The sequence below is a fragment of the Elephantulus edwardii genome, unplaced genomic scaffold (assembly GCF_000299155.1).
Source record: "Elephantulus edwardii isolate Elephantulus edwardi_28Jun2011 unplaced genomic scaffold, EleEdw1.0 scaffold00027, whole genome shotgun sequence".
In the NCBI taxonomy this organism is placed as follows: Eukaryota; Metazoa; Chordata; class Mammalia; order Macroscelidea; family Macroscelididae; genus Elephantulus; species Elephantulus edwardii.
In genome coordinates, this window is record NW_006399777.1 from 14,532,579 (window position 1) to 14,552,934 (window position 20,356).

The 20,356-nt window shown below is 41.9% G+C and overlaps 1 protein-coding gene across 2 annotated transcripts in view; it reads left to right on the forward strand.

Annotated features, from left to right (window-relative positions):
* Positions 1-91: 91 nt before the first annotated feature.
* Positions 92-20,356, forward strand: part of MSL2 (male-specific lethal 2 homolog (Drosophila)) — a 31,510-nt gene continuing 11,245 nt past the window's right edge. Inside the window, exon 1 of one of the 2 annotated variants that reach the window (XM_006883365.1) lies at positions 92-450. In XM_006883365.1, coding sequence (XP_006883427.1) covers positions 309-450 — 142 coding nt within the window. In that variant the 5' untranslated portion in view covers positions 92-308. Of the gene's footprint in view, positions 451-19,861; positions 19,874-20,356 lie in introns of those variants that run through there. The other variant, XM_006883366.1, reaches the window with a different exon arrangement.

A 20,356-nucleotide genomic window follows, 5' to 3' on the forward strand; every position in this document is an offset into this window, starting at 1 on the left:
GCGTCTGCTTTTTGTTGTTTTTATTTTTCTCGGGCCTTTTTTTATTTCCTTCCCTCCTTCCCTATTTTTTATTTTTTTTCCCTTGGGTCTGGAAGTCTCAGGGACGGAAGCGGGGCGCCAGGGCCCCATGTGTGGGAGGATCGCCCCAGCGCCCCCCACTCGCACGGATCCGCGCGCCCCGCTCGGCCCTCCGCGCTGCCCCGCGCCCCTCCGAGCCGCCGCCCGCGGGCCATTGTCCCCCGACTGCCTCCCCAGTTGGTTCGGGAATTTCTTTTCGCCCGGGAGCCCGCGGTGCCGCAGCGTCTGCAATGAACCCGGTGAATGCCACTGCTCTCTACATTTCCGCGAGCCGCCTCGTGCTCAACTACGACCCCGGAGACCCCAAGGCGTTTACCGAGATTAACCGGCTCCTGCCCTACTTCCGGCAGTCCCTCTCGTGCTGCGTCTGCGGTAAGGCCCCGCGCCCCCGTCCGCCCGCTTTCCCCCCCATTTCACTGAGTGCCGAGCCTTCGGGGCGGTGGCCACCGGGGACCGGGGTGGGCGGCGTGGGAGCTTTGTGTTGGCGTTTGGGGGTTTATTTTTACTTTGGGGTGCGGGGAGGGAGAATCTTGCCCGGCTTTTCGGAAAGACACAGCCCTCCCCCCGCTGATTGCCCGCTGCACCCAACCTGGGCGGCCCTAGGGGGCTGGCATTGATGTCCAGGGGTTGGAATTGGCCCCCAGGGCCCGACATTGACCCCCTAGGGCCCGGCATTGACCCCCCTAGGGCCCAGCATTGATCCCCAGGGGCTGGCATTGACCCCCAGGGCCCGGCATGGACCCCCCAGGGGCTGGCATGGACCCCCAGGGGCCGGCTTTGGCCCCCTAGGGCCCGGCATTGACCCCCTAGGGCCCAGCATTGATCCCCAGGGCCCGACATTGACCCCCTAGGGCCCAGCATTGACCCCCTAGGGCCCAGCATTGATCCCCAGGGGCCCGGCATTGACCCCCTAGGGCCCGGCGTTGGCCCCCAGGGTGGCACAATAACGTGCATGCACTTCGCTGCGCGCCCTGCACCCGCCCTGCAGCGGATGGCAAAGTGCTCAACGTGGCGGAAGCACTTAGAGTGTCACGGGAATGGGGCGATCGCGCCCGAAATGGGGCGATGCGGGGGGAGGGGGGGAACCCGCTGCCTGTGCACACCGGGCAGCACGGGAGACAACAGGTCCCGCGCTCTCCCCTCGCCCCAATTCCTTAAAGGCTCCCCTGGTTGGAATGAGCCTGGGGAGCTTTTAACGTCTTTTTATTTTAGGCGATGAGTTTTGTTGGGTTTTTTTGTTTGTTTTTTTTTTAAATTAAGCAGGGTGAAATTTCGTGAATGTTCTATGAGTGTTATTGGTGTTTTTTTAATAATCGGTCGTACAGAGTGTATGTTTTTATGTTATGCTTTAGAGGTGCTGTGGAAGCATTTGGTTTTGCCAAAACTTTTATTTGGTTATAGGGAGTGGGTATTTTCATGTTATCATTTTGGTGATGCTGTTGAAACGTTTGAAAAGTGACACAATGTGGGTCACCTGGGCACCTGTGAGAATTGTCAAAACCCCTGGACGGTAAAGTTTAAGGCAGAAGAAAGGGCAGCTTGCAGAAAAATGGGCAGGACACCGGTCGTGGCCCTAAGGTCCACATGCGTAGTCAGAACTTGGAAAAATGTAGACATTCTGCCTTCCACTTTATCTTACACAATTAAGAGTAATTTGTGGTAGGTAAGTGGTTGATTGGAAGGAGAACTTCTGGCGTTTGTTCTAGGTTTCCTATTTAGTTCTCGGTGGAGGCACTGGAAGAGGGAGTGGGTGGCAGAAGAGGTAAAGATTGTGGGGAACCAGGTACTTGCTCTCATAAAGGTTGAGTTATAGAGTGAGTGAGTATGTGATTATGTGCCACACTGTGGATGGCAGTATACTTAACGCCTTTATGGGGAAGCTATAGCCCCAGGCAAATCACTTACCTGTCCTGGACCTTAATTTTTGAAGGGCAGATCACTTAATTGCTTCGGGCCTCAGTTTCTTAAGGTGTAAAAGGAGACTGACTGTTGGGCTAGATTGAAAGTTTTTTTTCCGCTTCAGCTCTGGTGACTTAGTAGTAAGGAGCTGCGCGTCCAGCCAGAATGCAGGTGGTTCAAGTCTGCCACGTGCTGAGGTGGTTCAAGTCTGCCACGTGCTGCAAGGGAGAACGATGAGCAGTCCTGCCTGTTCATTTCCTAGGCAAACCCCAAGGCGGGTCAGGGTCAGCCCTGCCTGAGCCGGCCTGTTCCTTGCCACATACCAAGAGCAGCAGTGCAGGAGAGTTGGCTTGGCTTCACAGTGCTCTTCCCCACTCTTTATGGAGTGCTGCTTTTTATGTCCTTTGAGCTTTCTATGGTTTGACAGCTGAAGAAGTAGAGCTACCAAAGCTTTTACAGCACTTCGTGAAGGTTTGTAGAGGCCTGTGGTGACATAGCGGAAAGGGAGGGCCTTAGGGAGCATAGCTTGCCTGCAGAGAGTGTGGTGGAGTGTGATGTCACTGACAAACAGTAAAAAAATCCCTAAGGGGGTGGGATTTAGCCTTCTCATTTAACCCTGGCAATACAGGAGAGATTTTTTTTTTTCTGATGAGCTTATTAATTTATTCCTTCTAGAAGCTACCTACCTACCTCTCAGACCGTGGAAAAGATTTGTGGGTGCTACTTCTGCCTTAAAATTGAGTAGCTGACACAAAATTTCAGCAATCTGGGCTATGGAGACTTCTTGTTTAATTGTGTTGAACATGCATCTGGTTATTAAGGCACACAAAAGCCAGTTTAATTAAAATCCAGTATTTAATCACCTTTGTAGTGAACTTGTTCAAATGAATAAGTGCATGTTATTTCAGGTTGATACTAAATTTATCAAAGTCAAGTTTAATGTTTTGTTGATGCTTTAAAAAGGGAGTTTGAGGTCTTGTGTATGACCCTGCCCACCCTCTTTTATCCCTAGTACATAATACGGTGCTTCAGTTAGATTGATGTTTTTGTCTTTTCAAACATGACTTTTCCTTCTCCCTGACCTTTGCTCCCTGGAGTCACTTCTGTCCTGAATATCATACTTTTCTCTCAGGGGTAGCTTGTCAACTCCGTTTCCCTCCTCTGTGAGCTCTTGGTGGTTCACTTCAGCAAAAAGTTCACTTTGAACTTCTGTAACTTTTTGTTTCAGTCATTTAGGGCATATTTGTATCAGCCTAGTTTGATGTATGTAGCTGACTTTGGGAAAAGAATGTATTTACATGCTTTTTGTATTTCTTCTCTCTTGTCTATAAAATTGCGCATAGGTATTTATGACAGAACCAGAGGGGGAAAATGAGAAAGAAGGAGAGGAAATGAAAGGACTTTGCAGTTAGGATCAAACCATGCCTCTTTTACATTTTAATGTGTAAGCCATTACCTCAGCTTCCTTCATCTGTAAAAGGGTATAGTCATACTTGCTTCACATTTGTTTCTTCTAATTTGTAACATGTGAACTTATTTTTTTCCTCCCTGTGGGTTTTGGTTTTGTCTCTTCTGTTACTTGAATGGGGACGTGCACCTTCTTGCCAGCACATTGATCAATCACACCTCCTCTTAGTGGATATGTCATTCTCATTTAGTGGATGAACTTGAAACCTCCTTGTCCTTGGAGACAGACCTTGGGCAGCTTGTTGACATGTCACTTGTAGGGTCAAACACCTCCCAGATCATGTCCCACACAAACTTGGCAAAGATTCCCAGGTGGTGACTGTACCTCAGTTTGTTCAGTTTCTTGGTCACCTTGTGTCCTTGCCCATGACCGTGGCGTAATGAACCACCACGGTTGCTACTGAATGCTGACAGCGGTAAAAGGGTGGAAAAGACATTTTAAAGAAATACATGTGGTAGCACTCAGTGCTTTTAGACTACAAATTATTGTTAATTGCCATCATGTGAACTCCCACCTGTCTTTGTATGACAGAACAAAATGATGCCTGATCCCCTGGCAGCAGGAAGTCCAGTATAGGTGCCAGCTTTAGAGGAAGGCTCTCTGTTAGTTTTTGAGAATATTTGTTGTTTTCAACATCTGTAGGCTAGGTACTTTCTGGAAACGTATAAGTAGTGGTATTGATGTCAGAGAGCTTTATTATGCAGGAGTCTGAGCCAGAATCTCTCCTCCTGGTGATTACTTCCTGGTGGTTGTCCACTGCTGGTCTCACCTGAGTGGGCTTATTTTTAAGTGAGTAACTACTCAAACTAGTGAAAATAAGACTTCAGCTCAGTGTGTGGTATGTATTAGATGTTTGCTGTTCTGGTTCAGTGGTAGAATTCTCTGTCTAGGGACACCCAAGTTTGCTCCTGAAAGACTAGGAATAAAGGTGATATGCTTCTAAAATTCAGCTGGGGGAAACCTAGATTACAGTGGTTAGATGTGCTGTTTTCAGAGACGGCACAGAAGCAGACAGCTTTTCTTTCCATTGTACCTAGGGTCGTCATGAATGGATGGTGAAGGGTGAACTGGCTTGACAGGATTCCACCATTCCACAGGTAGAGAAATATGTGAGGAAGTGAATGAAGAAACAGTTCAATTATTGTCAAAAGTAGGTTATTCACTGGAGCTACAGGTTTTGTTATCATTCTTCTTTGAAATGTTAATTAGCTGATTATCATGATTTTTCAATTGCTCTCTGTATTTGAACCTCTGAAACAGCCAGTGAATGGGATAGCAGTGCTCCAGAGAATTACTGTATTTTCCAGGCCACAGAAACCAGGCAGTATTACTATGGGGGTACTGTTTGTCCCTGCTTCTGTTTTAAATACTGGATTTGCTTTCTGCTTCATCAGGGAGAAAAAAAAAACTGATGGCCTGAGATTTGATAAATTCTGCTCCAGAGGTTTTAAGTCTTTCATAAAGCTGTTAATGATGTTTAAGGGAGTTCTAGTGGATAGGGAGTTGTGCTCCCAGCCCAAAAAGCAAGCCGTTTGAATTTACAAGCTGCTCCATGGGAGATCATCTTACTTGGATTCACAATCAACACTTTAGGAACCAGTACTTGAAAAATCAAAAGACGTGTTGAATTGGGAAAATTTGCTTTTAAGACTGCTTTGAAGTGTTAAAGAACAGTGATACCAGTTTAAAAACTAATGTACAACCTGATCCAAGTCATGGTTGAGTCAAGTGAAAGTGAGTATGGATGATAGCGGAAGAATTGATGTCTTTGAGTTCTAGAGTTAGAGAAGAGTACTGATTAGCCATCCCAGAGACTGCCAAAAGAACATATATGACTTGGAGAAAGTGCAGCCAGAGTGCTCCTTAGAAACAAGAAGGGCCAAACTCATCTCACATACTTTGGGTGTGTGTTAGGGGTCCGTTCCTTGGAAAAAGACATTGTGCTTTGAAAGGTGGACAGTCAAAGAAAGGACAAGCCTCAGTGAGCTGGATTGATTGACACAGTGACTGTAGCAGTGGCTGAAGTAGGTCAGAGATGATGAGGACGTCACAGGACAGGGGACAGTTCAGATCCCTTGTTCTTGGCTGGCTGTGAGTCACAGTTGCGAGTCATACTTTATTCAGTGGGACCTACAAACAAGAAAGATGAGCAGTCTTCTCCATTGTGACTTTTGGGCTCTGAAAAGAAGAACCACTGGAGGATCAGCTCAGTGTCAGTTCCATGGCACATAAAAACATTTTGATATATGGAATCAAATCCTATTTGATCTGAAGGACATGTTAAGGGGAGAAAAACTACTTTAAGACATTTGGACTCTTATGCATGGTTGTAATGTGCTGTTGAGTTGGAGCCAGCAGGTTCCAGTGGGTTTTCAGAGGCTGCAACTAACTGGTGGATACAAACCATGTGTCTTTGGGTTGACAGTGCGACTTCTTTCCACTGGATCACTAGAGCTCCTGATGACATCACCTTGTGAATTAGTACCACGGTGAGCTTACTAAAGTCTAAGAAAAAAGCAATTCTGGATTTGTAGGTTTTTGAAACACTTATTTATGGACCGTAACTATTTTTTCTTTAAATTTTATTTTATTATTTCGTGTGTGTGTGTGTGTGTGTACCGTCAAATCAGATCTGACTGGTACAGGAGGAGATTGTCCCTCCTTCTCCAGCAGAGCATCTGGTGGATTCAAAACCACACACCTCTGATACTACAGTGTAACTCTTTTTCTTATATAAAAGAATTGTGGGAAACATCACTGCAAAACTTATACCAATTCCGTGGTTTCTAGTTGTACAGATTTAGTCACATTATGTTTTTCTGTTTGTGCTACTTTTCTCACCCTCTTGTTCTGCTTTGTTCCTCATTAACATGACTTCACTGCCCCCTAATGTTCTTCTCTAACCTTCCACTGTTGTCTGTTTGATCTCATATGAGTGGATCTTGAAAGAGCATAATGTCAAAGACAAACATTTTAGTAACTGGTACGCACACCCTTTGTGACCTAGTCTGAACGGACTCTTAACTGACCCTCCAGCAGGTTTTCAGAGACCATATCTCATTAGGAGGAAATGGCCCCTCTTTCTCTTCTAGAGCATCTGGTGAATTTGAATTGTGCCTCTTTGGGTTGGCAGTGCTATTGCTAACCGTTAGTTAACTGTTCAGGGTATTGTTGCCTTAAAGATTATCATTGGATAATGATAAGTCCCAGACATTTATTCAGGCTCCATGGTGCCAGAAAGTCTTGAGTACGTTTAAAATTCTGTCCTTCATTTCCCCCCTTTTGATCAGTATTCTGTTACAGAGAGCATCTTTGATTAAAAAGTTCATTAATAAAGGACAAATACTGCATGGTGCCACTCCTGTAAAATGGGACTGATATCAGGGTTGGGGTAAGACTGAGAAAAACTGGATAAATTGTATATACTACATTGAAACAGATGAGGGAGAGAATAATTTAAAAGCGACATATGATAGGGTGTTATAGTTATCACAAGAGTCCACAATTAAGGTTGCATAGTGGAGTGTACTTGGGGCAGTGGGAGAGGTGCGGCAGGATTGTATACTAAAGAAAGAATTTTTCTTTTAGTTTTCAAAGAGAGGAGCAAACTTGGGGGGGGAATGGGCAGGGAGAAAAGTGCAACAATGAATGAATGGAAATCCAAAGTCTCTGTAAATGTTCATTAAAATTATTAACATAAAAAGTTTCAATAAAAAAAAAGTTCATTAGTGTCTGACACTATCCAGTTTTTCTGGTCTCAAGGCAAGAAATACAACTCTTGTGGGACTTGTAGATATTATTTAACATTTGTAAACTAGATAGTGATGGAGATTAGAATAGTGTTTTGTAAATTTTTCAATTTTACAGTTCAAACTGGAGGCTGACTTAGAGTGTGTCTTTTTTTTTAGCCAGGAAACACACCCCACCCTGTCCTTTTAAAAAAAATTATTTTTCCATTTGAGTGAAGATTACAGGTCATAATATTTTTCATATAATTATTCATATACACACACACTTGGTTTTATGACATTAATTATTGTTAATGAGTGTGGTTAGTTTTATTACATTGCCTAACCTAAAACCTCTCGATGTGCTTTGGCTTTCTCATCTCTCAGCTTACCTGTTTGTTCGTTTTTACTCCCATCTCCCTCTTTGTAGCGACTTTTTTACATACCACCAGAGGGGAGAGGTTTCATAAGGTGGAAGTCTCATTCACTGTGGTAGCCCTTTATCTGACAGTCGCTGGTTCATAGAAACGCCTCAGGAAGTCTTTGTTGAATAGGTGCATATTTGCACCATTTAAAAAGATTGTTTTAACATCAGCATAGGAAGGATATGCTATCAGAAAAAAGGCTAGTCCTTAAAGTTGGCTAGGAGGTCCCATGGAAAACAGGCCTAGTAAGTCTGCTTCTGAAGGGTCTCAGCCTTGAAAACGTGACAATCGTTTTACTGTGTACATGTGGGGTCTCCATGAGCTGTAGTTGACGTCATAGCAGCAACAAGGGTACTTCAATTTTCCTTATTTTTCTCTCATTTTGCCATTGTTTGTAAAAACCATAGTTAATGCACATTGGAATTAGTATACTAGGTAATGTGTTTTAGGTCTAAATCTTGGTTCTGGTTTTTTTTTAAAAAACCTTTTTTTAATGGAAGTTTAGAGAGACTTTGGATTTCCATTCATTCATTCGCACTCCCTGCCCATCCCTCCTCCCCTGGTACACTTTTCTCTTTGAAAAGTTAAAAAAAAAAAATTATATCTTTTTTATACCCCTCCCCCCCAGTCTACTCCACTATGCAGCTTTCATTCTGGACACTTTTCATGACAATAATACCTAATCCTATATTCCTCCTAAACAGTTCTCTCCCTCATCTGTTTCAGTGCAGTATGCATTATGTATCCCCTTGTACTTTCCCCTCAACTCTTACATCAGTCCCACTTTACAACAGTGGCACTATGCAGTATTTGTCCTTTTGTGACCGAGCTATTTCACTCAGCATAATGTCCTCCAGGGTCACCCATTTTGAATAATACTGTATGAGTTCTTTTTTCAGTGCAGTATAGTATTCCATTTTGTGACTATACCACAACTTCTCCAGCCATTCATTTGTTTGTTGATAGGCATTTGGGTTGTTTCCAACTCTTGGCTGTTGTGAACAAAGCTGCAATAAACATGGGTGAGCATGTTTTGTTTATTTTTAAAGACAAACATTTGTGATCGAGCAAAACAATTTTATAAATAGCAAGGATCTGTTATGTAATTTGAATATATACATGGAGTGACTTTTTCTTTTGATGTTTGTCTTTTTTAATCTTTGAACTTTCATACGTGCCTCTTTAATTTGACATTTATAAAATGTATTTTAATTGATATCTAAAAGTTGAAGATGTATTGACTTTCTTACCACAGCAAAGAATGTGAGTCCTGATTAGTTTGTTGAAAAAATAGTCTTCTTTAGAAGTTTCTTTGCAGTACTTTCTGTGGTGTCCACACATGAGTCTCATTTGCTGCATCTTTAAAGAAAGGTAATATGGCTGAAAGTCAAGATGTCACTCAGTTGTGCTTAAGTTTTATGCTTTGGGATAGTTTTTCCCAAGGGATTTTTAAAATTTATTCCTTTGCTTTCTGTTTTCTTTAGGTGATAGCTAGAAAAGAGCTCATTTGAGTGTTGAAGACTCCCAAAATACTATTTTATAAAAAAAATAATTTTTAAATGTTTGGGGTTTTTTCCTCCCCCTACCCCCAGCAAGTTTATTTAATACTAAAAGTGTTATTTTTCCTACTTAAAATTTCATTGTCAACATTTAATCCTTAAAACCTTGTTTGTATTGGACATATTTATTACTGCTACTCTAAATGTTGGTAAGTTTCTTGCTGTTGAGAAAATTCATCAAGAACTTCCCTAGTGTTTAGGAGCAGTGATGTGAGTTTAAAGACCAGGGTGCACCTGATTCAAACTCTGGTCTTTTCAGTTACTTGCCATGTATCTGAAAGTTGAACAAGGAGTAGTAAAGAGGACGAGTTTATGCCTTTAAATTGTGACGTTGGGGAAGGGTTCTGTGTATCTTACGGACTGTCAAAAGAACAAACACGTTTTGGAGAAAGTACAAGCAGGGTCTTCCTTAGAGATGAGGATGACAAAGCTTCATCTCCCATGCTTTGTGTTGCTAGGAAGGGTCGGTCTTTGAAGGACATAGTGTTTGAAAACTGAAAACTGCTGGAGGGTCTGTGAAAAAGAGGAGGCCTACAGTAAGGTGTATTTGACACAATAACAGAAACAGCAGGGTCAGATACGTCCGATGATGTGGATGGTATAGGATCTGGCAGGGTTTAGATCTGTTTACAGGGTCTCCATGAGTCGTAGTTGACAGCACCTAAAAACGTCATCATCTGTTGGGAAAAAAGATGTGTTGCTCCATGTCATGAGGGAGACAGCTGTATAAATTAGTAGTACCTGGATAAATGCTATGGTAGAGGCACTTTTGCTAGGCTAGACTTCAAGGGTCAAGATAGAAACTTAGAAATTAACCTTTCTGCAATTAAAAAAAAATCAGTTGAAAGAATCAACTGTGAAGCCTTTTCTACCCTGTATGATTTGTTTTTGAATAATTGTCTAGGTCAAAGATTAAAGCCAACTTAATTGATGTTAAAGCAGAATTTAGTTTACAAATTTTTTCCCCCTTGGGTTCTAAGTTCATCTGTGTTGATCTGGAGAAGATACTTTTCTAGTGGTTTTAGCAAGGAATAACACTATTTACTTAGTAACTTGTCTTGGCAGGTAAACCTTTAAATTAAATATATATATTCTATTTAATGGTTTTAGTTATTTTCCTAAGAGTAAGTTTCTTTATTTAGTCTTCTATATGTTATTTCCTACTGGGTATATTTATGCAAGATGAAATTGCCTTTGGGAAAAAGGCTTAGGAACTGCATTGCTCAGGATGCTGAAAAGGGCATTTGATCCCTAGCCTTTCCCCCCTGTGATGTGACTACCTTAAGAAGTCTTAACCATCTAGTTTAAGTAAAACCTTCTGGTAATATATTTTAAAAACTGATAGCCAGCAAGTTGGTTCTGACTCCGGGAGACCCTCTGTAGTTCTAAGGCTGTACATTCTAATGGGAGGTTGTCTGTTGTCCCAAGGAGCTGCTGGTGGATTACAACAGCAAGAAACACAATCTTTTGATAAGCAGCCCATTGCCATATGGGTTACACCACCAGAGTTCCCTTAAGGCTGTGTGTTGTTAGATGCAGTTGATTTAAGTACTGCTCATAGGGACCCTATGAACAGCCGACCTCAACCATGTCCAGCCTGTGCCATCCTCATAATTTCTGACATATTTGACCTATTGTGCTACAGTCACTGTGTCAGTCCATCTCATTGAGGGTCTTCCTCTCTTTTTGTTGACCGTTTACCTTTACCCTTTCCCTCTCGGGGAATAGCCTCTCCTCCTCGCAACATGCCTAAAGTAAAGTGAGGTGAAGCTTTGTCATCTTTGCCTTCAAGAAGCAGTCTGGCTGCATTCTCTCCTAGACATTCTGTTCACTTAGCAGTCAATGGGATATTCAATACTCTTCACCACCACCACAGCTCAAGGGCCTTAAGTCTTCTGTCATCCTTATTATCTGTCAGCTCTTACGTAGATGCATAGCAAATGATTGAAAAGACCATATAGCTCTATAGAATTATACAGATTTTTTTAGCTTAGTTCAGGTTAGGCACTGTGGTGTTTAAGGAAAGAGAAATGGTGATGTTCACAGAATATTCCAGCAAGGGTTCATAGTGAGAGCAAATTTATTCATTTATTTGGGAGCCAAGCAGCAGAAAATCAAGCTTGGCTGGGAAAAAAGAGACTGCATGAGAGCCCTTTCCTTATGGTGGGTATTCCAAGGATATATTGTGAGATGCCATGATGATAGTCTGAGGAATTTGACATTTACTCTCTAGGCTTGCTTTAAAAAGTGTACGCTGTAGGCTACCTAAATAAAAAATCACCAATGTTGTTGTTGTTATGTACTGTCGAGTCGCTTGTGACTCATGGTGGCCCTATGTATAACAGCCCTAAACTCTGCTCTGTCCTGTGCCAATCGCGCTGTCTCTCACACTCCCGTCCTGATTACCGCAGTCACTGAATCAGTCCACCTCATAGAGGGCCTTCCCCTCCTGCGCTGTCCCTCCACCCTCCCAAGCATGATGTCCTTCTCCAAGGACCAGTCTCTCCTCACAATATGTCCAAAGTATGTTAGACGAAGCCTCAGAATCCTTGCCTCCAAGGAGCCATGTGGTTTAACCCTTTCCAGGATGAATCTGTTTGTTTTCCTAGCAGTCCATGGTACTCACAATATTCTTTTTCAGCACACCGCTCAAAGGCATCAATTCTCCCTCTATCCTCCTTGGTCATTGTCTAACTCTCTGATGCATAACAAGTGATTGTGAAGACCATGGCCTGTATCAGATGCACCTTAGTCTCCAAAGAGACACCATTGCTCTTCAGCACTTTGGAGAGGTCCCTAACAGCAGACTTTCCCATGGCAATGCGCCTTTTAATTAATTTCCTGGCTACTGGTGCCAAGAGTGTTGACTGTGGGGCCAAGCAAACTAAAGCTGTGAAAAATCTCAGTCTCTTCACCATCCATCCTGATGCTGCCAGTTGGCCCAGTGGTGAGAATCTTTGTCGTCTTGACATTGAGCCTCAATCCATAGGCTTGCCAAAAGTTTATATTTCTAGTTGATTGACACTCTGGTGATGTAATCTATAGTAAGAACTCACAAGTCCAAACACTTCACGACTCCAGATGCTTCAGATCCATCTGCTCCGAGATAGAAATAATGGATCTAGTTTACATTGGCTGCTGGTTCTCTGCTGCTGATACTTTTGTATAGATTCTGTTCTGACTGGAGCAGGGATTTCTGGCCCCACGGGCCACTGCATTCTCTGCTGTTGCTTCTTTGCTAGTAGTAAGATCCTCCTTTATGCTGCTAAACCCTGCTCTCTTTAAACTTGGTTGAGTGGAAAAACTAGCCAATCCCCTTGTTGGATAGACTGTATGTACAATTTGCATGTTCCTGCCCATCTGTATAACAAGGTCAAGGGCAGTGACCTAGAAAAGCCATTTGGAACAATAGACCCAGTACAGTATAGTGTTGTGGTTTCAAGAAGAATGCGATTTTTTTTTTAATGGTATTATTTTTACGTGTACCGTCAAATCAGATCTGACTGGTACAGGAGGAGATTGCCCCCTCCTTCTCCAGCAGAGCATCTGGTGGATTTGAACCACATACCCCTGGGATTGCAGTGCAGCGTCTTGCCACTAGGCCACCAGAGCTCCCTTAAGAATGAGATTTTTGACAGAGCTGTCTATCATGATATTGTCTGTTTGTCCAGTGGGGAAGATTTTTGTTTTGATCTTGAGATGTAATCCATATGGAAGGCTATTTGATGTTTGCAGTGGATGCTTCAAGTCCTCTTCATTTTTTGCACACAAGGTTGTGGTATTTGCATAATGCTGACTATTGATGACTCCAGTCTTGATGCCATATTCTTCATAGAGTCCAGCTTCTTTTATTATTTCCTCAGCATACAGTTTGAATAGGTATGGACAAAAGGCTACAATGCTACAATGCATTCCTTTCCTTACTTTAAACCAGTTTCCTTTTTCTGTTCTGACAGAACAGCTGCTTCTTGGTCTGTGTCTAGGTTTTGTCTGAATACTGTTATGTTCTGGGATTCCCATTCTTCTCAATGTTAGCCATATTTTGTTATGATTCACACAGTCAAATGCCTTTGTATAATCAATTAAAACAAAGTAAACATCTTTATTAGCCAAGACCCATCTGACATGAGCACTCTCTAGTGCCGTGGCCTCTTTTGAATCAAGGTTGAATTCAAGTACCCAAAAGAGCAAACCATCAAGCAGACAAGCATACAGATAGGAAACATGTATGTTATGGAACATAGTAAATAAACTGCTTGGCCCGGACAGGGTATCTGCTAGCTCAGCAGAAGACTGTAGTTGGCTTCTCTTGTCCAACCAGAGTTTCTACTCCTCTAAGTAGTAACTGAAGCCCAAGATGTCAGCCAGGCCATGAAGGGCTATCTCTGGTCTAGCATGTGTCCAGGATATGTTAAGAGATGGGGCACCCTGCCTGGGGCAGAGTATCTGCTGGCTTCTGAGGTCTCAAGGCTAGTCAGCCTGGTTAGAGATGGTGTCTTTGCTTCAAGTCCAGGGAATTCCCAGTCAGAAGAGGGGCTTCCACTAATCTGGGGACTTAAGTGTAGGCCAGGTATGCCACAGTCCCCAGGCTCTTGAAGAAATGCTGTGAGAGCTTCCAGTAGAAGATGTGTAGTATGGCCTGAGGTAGAGATGAATATTTTGGGTGAAAACACTTCTGAATACCTGGTGAGTAGTGGGAGCGGTGGGCACAGGAGGGACGAAAAGAAGGATGCTCTCCTGAGTTCTGCCATGTGGATAGTGATCAAGACGGCTGGACTGCACTGTTTTGCTTCAGTTGTAGTGGATTCCATTGCTGCTGCTACTGCCATCCTGGGTTTTCTAGTTCCACACCACATGGCTAGAGGTTTGAAGTGGCTGTAATGTGTCCTTTTGTTTGTTTGTTTTAATTTTTCTCCCTTGTTGTGTGCTGTTGAATCAGCTCTGACTGGCACTGGAGGAGATTGCTCCTCCTTCTTCAGCAGAGCGTCTGGTGGATTCAAGTTGCAGTTTGTATTTGGGATTGCAGAGCAATTTCTTGCCACTAGGCCACCTGAGCTCCCTTGCAGTATGTTCTTGAGGGTTCTGTTGTTCCTTATTCCATGTTTCAGTTCATTCTCTTAAATCTGTGTTTAAAATATTTCTTCATATTTAACTGTTATCTTTGTTTTCTGATATATTTAGTGCAGAGGTCCCGAACTGCTGTCTTTCTAGTCTGTCTATTTTAGATAGATACTCTATAAGCATTAGGGAGCTGAGATGCACTGGTATTGATTACTTTGAACCAGACACCATATGATCTAGTATGCTGAGAATGACAAATAGAAAAACACGGTGTTGCATTCATAGTAAAAAAGACCATTTCAAGATCTATGTTGAAGTATAGTGCTCTATACACAGAGAAGGAAGATCTCTTGCTGTAACTGTTAATCAGATGTACACATGAGCCAGTAAAGCCAAGGAGGGAGAAATTGAGAATTTTTACCAACTTTTCGGTCTGAATTGAGATAAATTGATATTAATTGGTGACTGAACTGCAAAAGTTGGAAGCAAAAAAGGACTCGGAGGAGGAAAATACTGATTTGGTCACAGAAAATGAGGGAGATCAGATGACAGAATCTTTTATAGTGTGTTATTTAATTTTTACAAATACCCTTTTTAAACTTATTTTTTAAAAAATATGGAATGCTTCACAAATTCGTGTATCATCCTTGTGCAAGGGTCATGCTAATATTCTCTGTATCGTTCCAATTCTAGTATATGTGCTGCCGAGCACTACAAATAGCCTTTTATAAAACCAAACCAAAACACACCCTACTGGTGACTGTACACATAGACCACATCTGATAGAGACTACACAGGAATGAGATTGACTACATCTCTGAAGAGAGTCAGTGGAGAAGCTCAGTATCAGCAGTTAAAACAAGGCCAGGGACTGATTATGGAACAGTCATGCAAGTTCAAGTTGGAGAAAATAAAAATGTGGTATTTTGAAGTTTGAGACTCTAGTCATTTATAATACAGAAATTTGAGATTATTGTTAGTTGCAGTCAAGTTGACTGTCAGTGACCCTATTAACAGCAGATCTAAACCTGTTTTGCACCATCCTGTGACAGTGTTCCCCTATACTCAAGCTTATTGTTGCAGTGACAAGTTCCAGGTTAGAAGCAGTCATAGTTTGTTGTCCAACATGTGACAGCATAGCCTTAGTGTGATACTGTGACTGCAGCACCAGCATTAGCTATGAGATGGGTTGGGGTAACACAACTCTGTTTTGACACAGATCTCACTAAAAACAATCCAACGAACTTGTTGGCAAGGAGTTGATGGCCTGAATTCTGTGGCATTGCTGGGTGGTTTGACCAGCTTTTAGGAGAGTAGTTGAATGCCAACTGTGCAGCCTAGTGTCTCTGGTGATGGAGGTTATGCTTTTGGCTGCTAACTGAAAGATTGGTGATTGGAAACCACCCAGCAGCTCTGTGACCTGGCAGGTCAGCTTCCCTAGCAGGGAGAGTGTAGGCGGTCCTGTGGGACAATTCCGCACTCACATTGGTGGATTCCTCCCCCTTTATTTTATACGGATTTATTTATAAAGTTTGAATTGGTTGATTTTCACAGTCACTGGGTCTCTCCCATTGGTGTTTTTGCATCAGTCTACTGGAAAAAGCAGAACAACAGCAGAAAGGTGATTAGTATTCATAATGAGAATATCATTTTAAAAAAAGCTTTACTCAGACCTATTTCTTCACATCAATTAATACTTCTGCAGTATTTTTGAAAGATCATCCAGCCTTTTCTTTGTGTATCCCTGGAGTGTGTAAAATATCCCTGGGAGTGAAAATAAGTACTCTGTAAAATAGTCATGTCATTGTTTGATGACTCTTGGAAATTTTATAGAAAGCCCTTGCTTTTTGTCTTACCACCTCCAATTTTGTGTTGCTGATTTTCGTTTTCCTCTCGAAACAGTTCAGAAAGCTTTGGATAAAAGTTGATGCTGTTTGAAAACCGTTTTTGTGTCTCTTTTGAAAAGATAAGTTTTTGACGTTTTTGTCATTTGGAAGTGTACTTGTTTCTGTTTCCTCTGAATTTGTGGGCTTTTGTTTCCAGGTCCCTGCAGTATTTTAGATGTGGTCAGATGGACCATCTTTGATGATGTAGACACATTCTTCAGTTAGTCTGGATTTCATTTGTAAAATGGATTATTGGACAAGAACAGAGACTTGAAGGTCAATTTTTTTTTAAAGCTTGGTTAAATATTGCTGAACTAATGGTCAGAATTTAAAAATCTGGAGCTCACGTGAAAAGTCCAAGTTTTAGAGGCCTCTTGGGAAATTGTTCTTGTGGCTGCAGGAGGCCAATTTGTCCCTTTGGGTTGGGGCATGTCCTCTTCAGTTTGTTCCTGGTTCTGCCTAGCTTTTGCTCCTTTTGTATTTTACCTGCTTGTCTTTTTATGTATTTGTATTTGTAACTCTCAGGAAAGAAAGAGTTTTGAGATTCCTTTCTGTTGCTCTGGACTCTAAAAACCTCAGTCGTCCTCTTTGTTTTCATTCTGACTTAATGGTGATCTTCTACGTGTCAGAGTAGGTCAGTGATCTAGAGGGTTGGCAGGGACAGAGTATTTTTCCCCTGGAAGTGTATTGCCACACCTCTTTTGGTGGACTTGAAACTCTAGCCTTCCCCGCCCCCCCCCCCTAAGTTAATAGCTGAATGTGTTTACTGGGCACACCACCTAGGGACTAAGAACACTCTTTGTTGTTGTTAGGTGCCACTGTGTATGAGTCTTAGTGACCTTGTGAGCAGATTCTGAACCTTATCCTGTCCTGTACCATCTTCATCATGTTTGATAAACTTGAACCATTATTACAGTCAGTGCTCTATCTCTTGAAGAGTTTTCCTTTTTTTCACTGCCTTTCCATGCTTCCAAGCATGATGTCTCTTTCCAAGGACTGGCCCCTGCTAACATCTTGTCCACAGTGGGTCACATGGCGTTTTTGTCATCCTTGCCTCCTAGTTGCACACCACAACTCAAAGGCATCAATTCTTCTGTGTCCTCTTCCTTCATTGTCCAACTTTCAGATGCATAGTAAGTGTTTGAAAAGATCATGGCTTGAATCAAGTTAAACTAATAGGGTTTCTAAAATGGAAATTCTTTATGGAAGTATACTGCCATTTTTCTTCCACAGAGAAGACACAGCCAGCTTTAATCTCTGGGCCATGATGGTTTTAAATTATTTTCATTCTTAGTTACGTATCCATGCCCAGTTTGATAGTTTGTACTTGGTTTTTCAAACTTAAAAAAATGTATTGTTATTGAGTTGGAACCATCTCATAGCTGAGCCTGTAGTGTGCTTTTTTGAAGGCTGTAAATAAGTTACACGGGAAGAGATTGACTGAGTGCTGACAATGAATTGGTTCTGACTCAGCAGTGACTATCAGGTTTCTGAGGCTTTAAATTGCAATGATGATAAAAATACCTGTTTCATGATACTTTTTCTCTGTAAGTTTTCTGAGCATTTTTTTGTATCAATAAGCTTGCTAGTACTTTGGAAACAAAAAGTTTTGGCAGTGTATGGGATATTCAGTACTCTTCTCCAGCACCACAGCTCAAGGCATCAAGTCTTCTGTTATCCTTAGTCATAAGTAAATAAGACTTCGTGAACACTGAAGCTTTCAGTGCTATGATAGGAGAATGTGCAAAATACTTCATGAACAAACTGAAGGGAGGTTGTATTTTAGTTAATTTTTAAGGGGTAAATAGTTTAAAGCAAGAAAGGAAGGTTATTCTAGGAAGAGCAAGTCATAGGATTGAGTAAGCATTGCATCTTTTGCAATGATAAATGGTCAGTGGTGAGAATATAGAATATGGAGTTTGTGGAGGAGAGATAATAGGTCGAGGAACATGGGTGGCCTGGTTGGGGCCAAATTCTGAAAGGCTTATTATATAATTTTAAACACTTTGGACTTTAAAAGACTGGGTTTTGAAAAGAAGAAAGGCACATATTTATGTGTTAGATCACTTTGTGGCCAGTGTGGAAGGTAGGTAGGGTAGATGGAGTCCAACCAAGAAGATAAAGAGTACAAGCAGTCTCCGACTTAAGACGGGGATCTGTTTTGAGACTCGACTGTAAGTCTCTTGTGATTATGTCTAGTACTTTTTTTCCCCCCTTGCCTTTTATTAACTGTATCTTTATAAATCTGAACTTTATTTGCATGGAAATGATGTTGTGTTAGATGTTTTGGGTCTCATGGATACTTATGAACTATTTCATAAGGTGGTGGTCACCTTATGAATAAGTCTGCAACTTGGCCTTGTTTGTGCCATATTTGTGGTCTGTCATCTGCTTGGGCACATAGTTAGTTCCTGGAACAGTCTATGTTGTTGAAGGTTGTCTGCTCTTCCCCTGAGCCTCTACTGTTCCCAGCATAATGTGAGACAAAATTTTACTCTCCTTGCTCCCAACCAGCACCTTGATTTTATTCCCTCCAAGACACATTTGTTTGCTCTTTTGACAGTCCCTGGGATAGTCAGTATTTTTTTCCAACGTTACATACAGTTAGTTCAAAGGCCTCAATTATTTTTTTTTTTTCATTGTCCAACTTTTTGGTGCTTAGGGGAAGCATTTGAAAATACCATCACTTTGTCAGGCATAGCTTAGTCTTTAAATAGACATGATTATTCTTCAGCACTTTGGATAGCAGATTTTCCCAGTGCAGAACATTTTCTGAGTTCTTGAATGAGTGTTGATTTGTGGATCTCAGTAAAATGAAATTGACAGTTTCGGTCTTTTCTCTCATCTCTTTTATAATTTTGCCTGTTCAGCCACGGGTGAGGATTTTTGTTTTCTTACTATTGAAATGTAACTTATATTGAAGCTGTAGTCTTTGGTCTTTCGAGGTCATTGCTTCAAGTCTTCATCACTTTGTGTACACTGTCCAGAATTTAATCTTACTTGGATCCACAATACATATGATAGCAACAGCCTAGAAATCAAAAGATATGTTTGCATTGGGATAAACTGCCATTGGGGTCCTCTCCAAAGTGCTAAAGACCAGGAATGTCACTTTAAAGACTAAGGTGCAACTGATCCAAACCTTGGGAGTTTCACTTCTTAGTTTTTTATTTTCCCTTTGTTGAGTCTGATCCACCTGGCACAGGAGAAGGTTGCCCCTCCTCCAGCGGAGCATCTGGTTGATTTGAACTGTTTATCTAAAAGATTGCAATGCAGCTTCTTGCCACTAGGCCACCAGAGCTCCCTGGGAGTTTCACTTCTTAAGCTTTTGAAAGGTGGACAGTGACTATGGAAGATTGAAGAATTGTGCTGGTGATGAAGAGTATCTCATGGACTACCAAAAGGAAAAAACAAATCTGTCTTGAAGAAATTGCAACCAGCGTGCTCCTTAGAGGCCAGGGTGGTGGAATACATCTCACTTACTATGGGCATATATTTAGGAGGAACCAGCTTTTGGAGAGAGAGAGAGATATCATGCATAGGGAAAAAAGTCCGAGAACTAAAGGAAGACCCTCAGGGAAGTGGATTCACACAGTGACGATCACAGCAGGCTTGAGCATGACTTAGATTATGGGGATGGTGCAAGCAAGTTGGGGAAGGCACGGTTCAGACCTCATTCACAGGATTGCTGTGAATTGTAGGTGATGCCATGGCACCTACCAAAACCCACAGTAGTATTTGGTCTTCTGCATGCAGCAAGTGCTTTTAAGTCCTCTTCACTTTGTTCAAGCAAGGTTGTGTTGTCTGCATACTACAGGCTGTTGCTGAGTCTTTCTCCAGTCCTGGGCCCATATTCTTGATAGACTCCAACCTCTTGAATTATGGTTTGTGTGGATTTCTTGTTATTTTCTTGATCTTCAGTTTGAGCTTGTATCAGTAATTACTTATTTCTTTGACGGTCAGCTCCTGGCCTCTCTGGACTGCTGATGTTGAACTGTTCCATTTGACTGCACAGATGTGATCAGGCTGATTTCTGTATAGTCCATTAGGTGAAGTCTATGTGTATAGGCTATGGGTTTTTTTAAAATATTTTTAATGAATAAAGCAGTGATTGTAAATTTTATCATAATTTCTGTCACCAAGTTCATGTTTCCCAACTACCATTACTTTGTCGTTTCCAAGTTTTACATGCCTGTCACCACTTATTATTAATACTTCTTGGTTACATGTTCACTTAATTTCAAACGGCAAA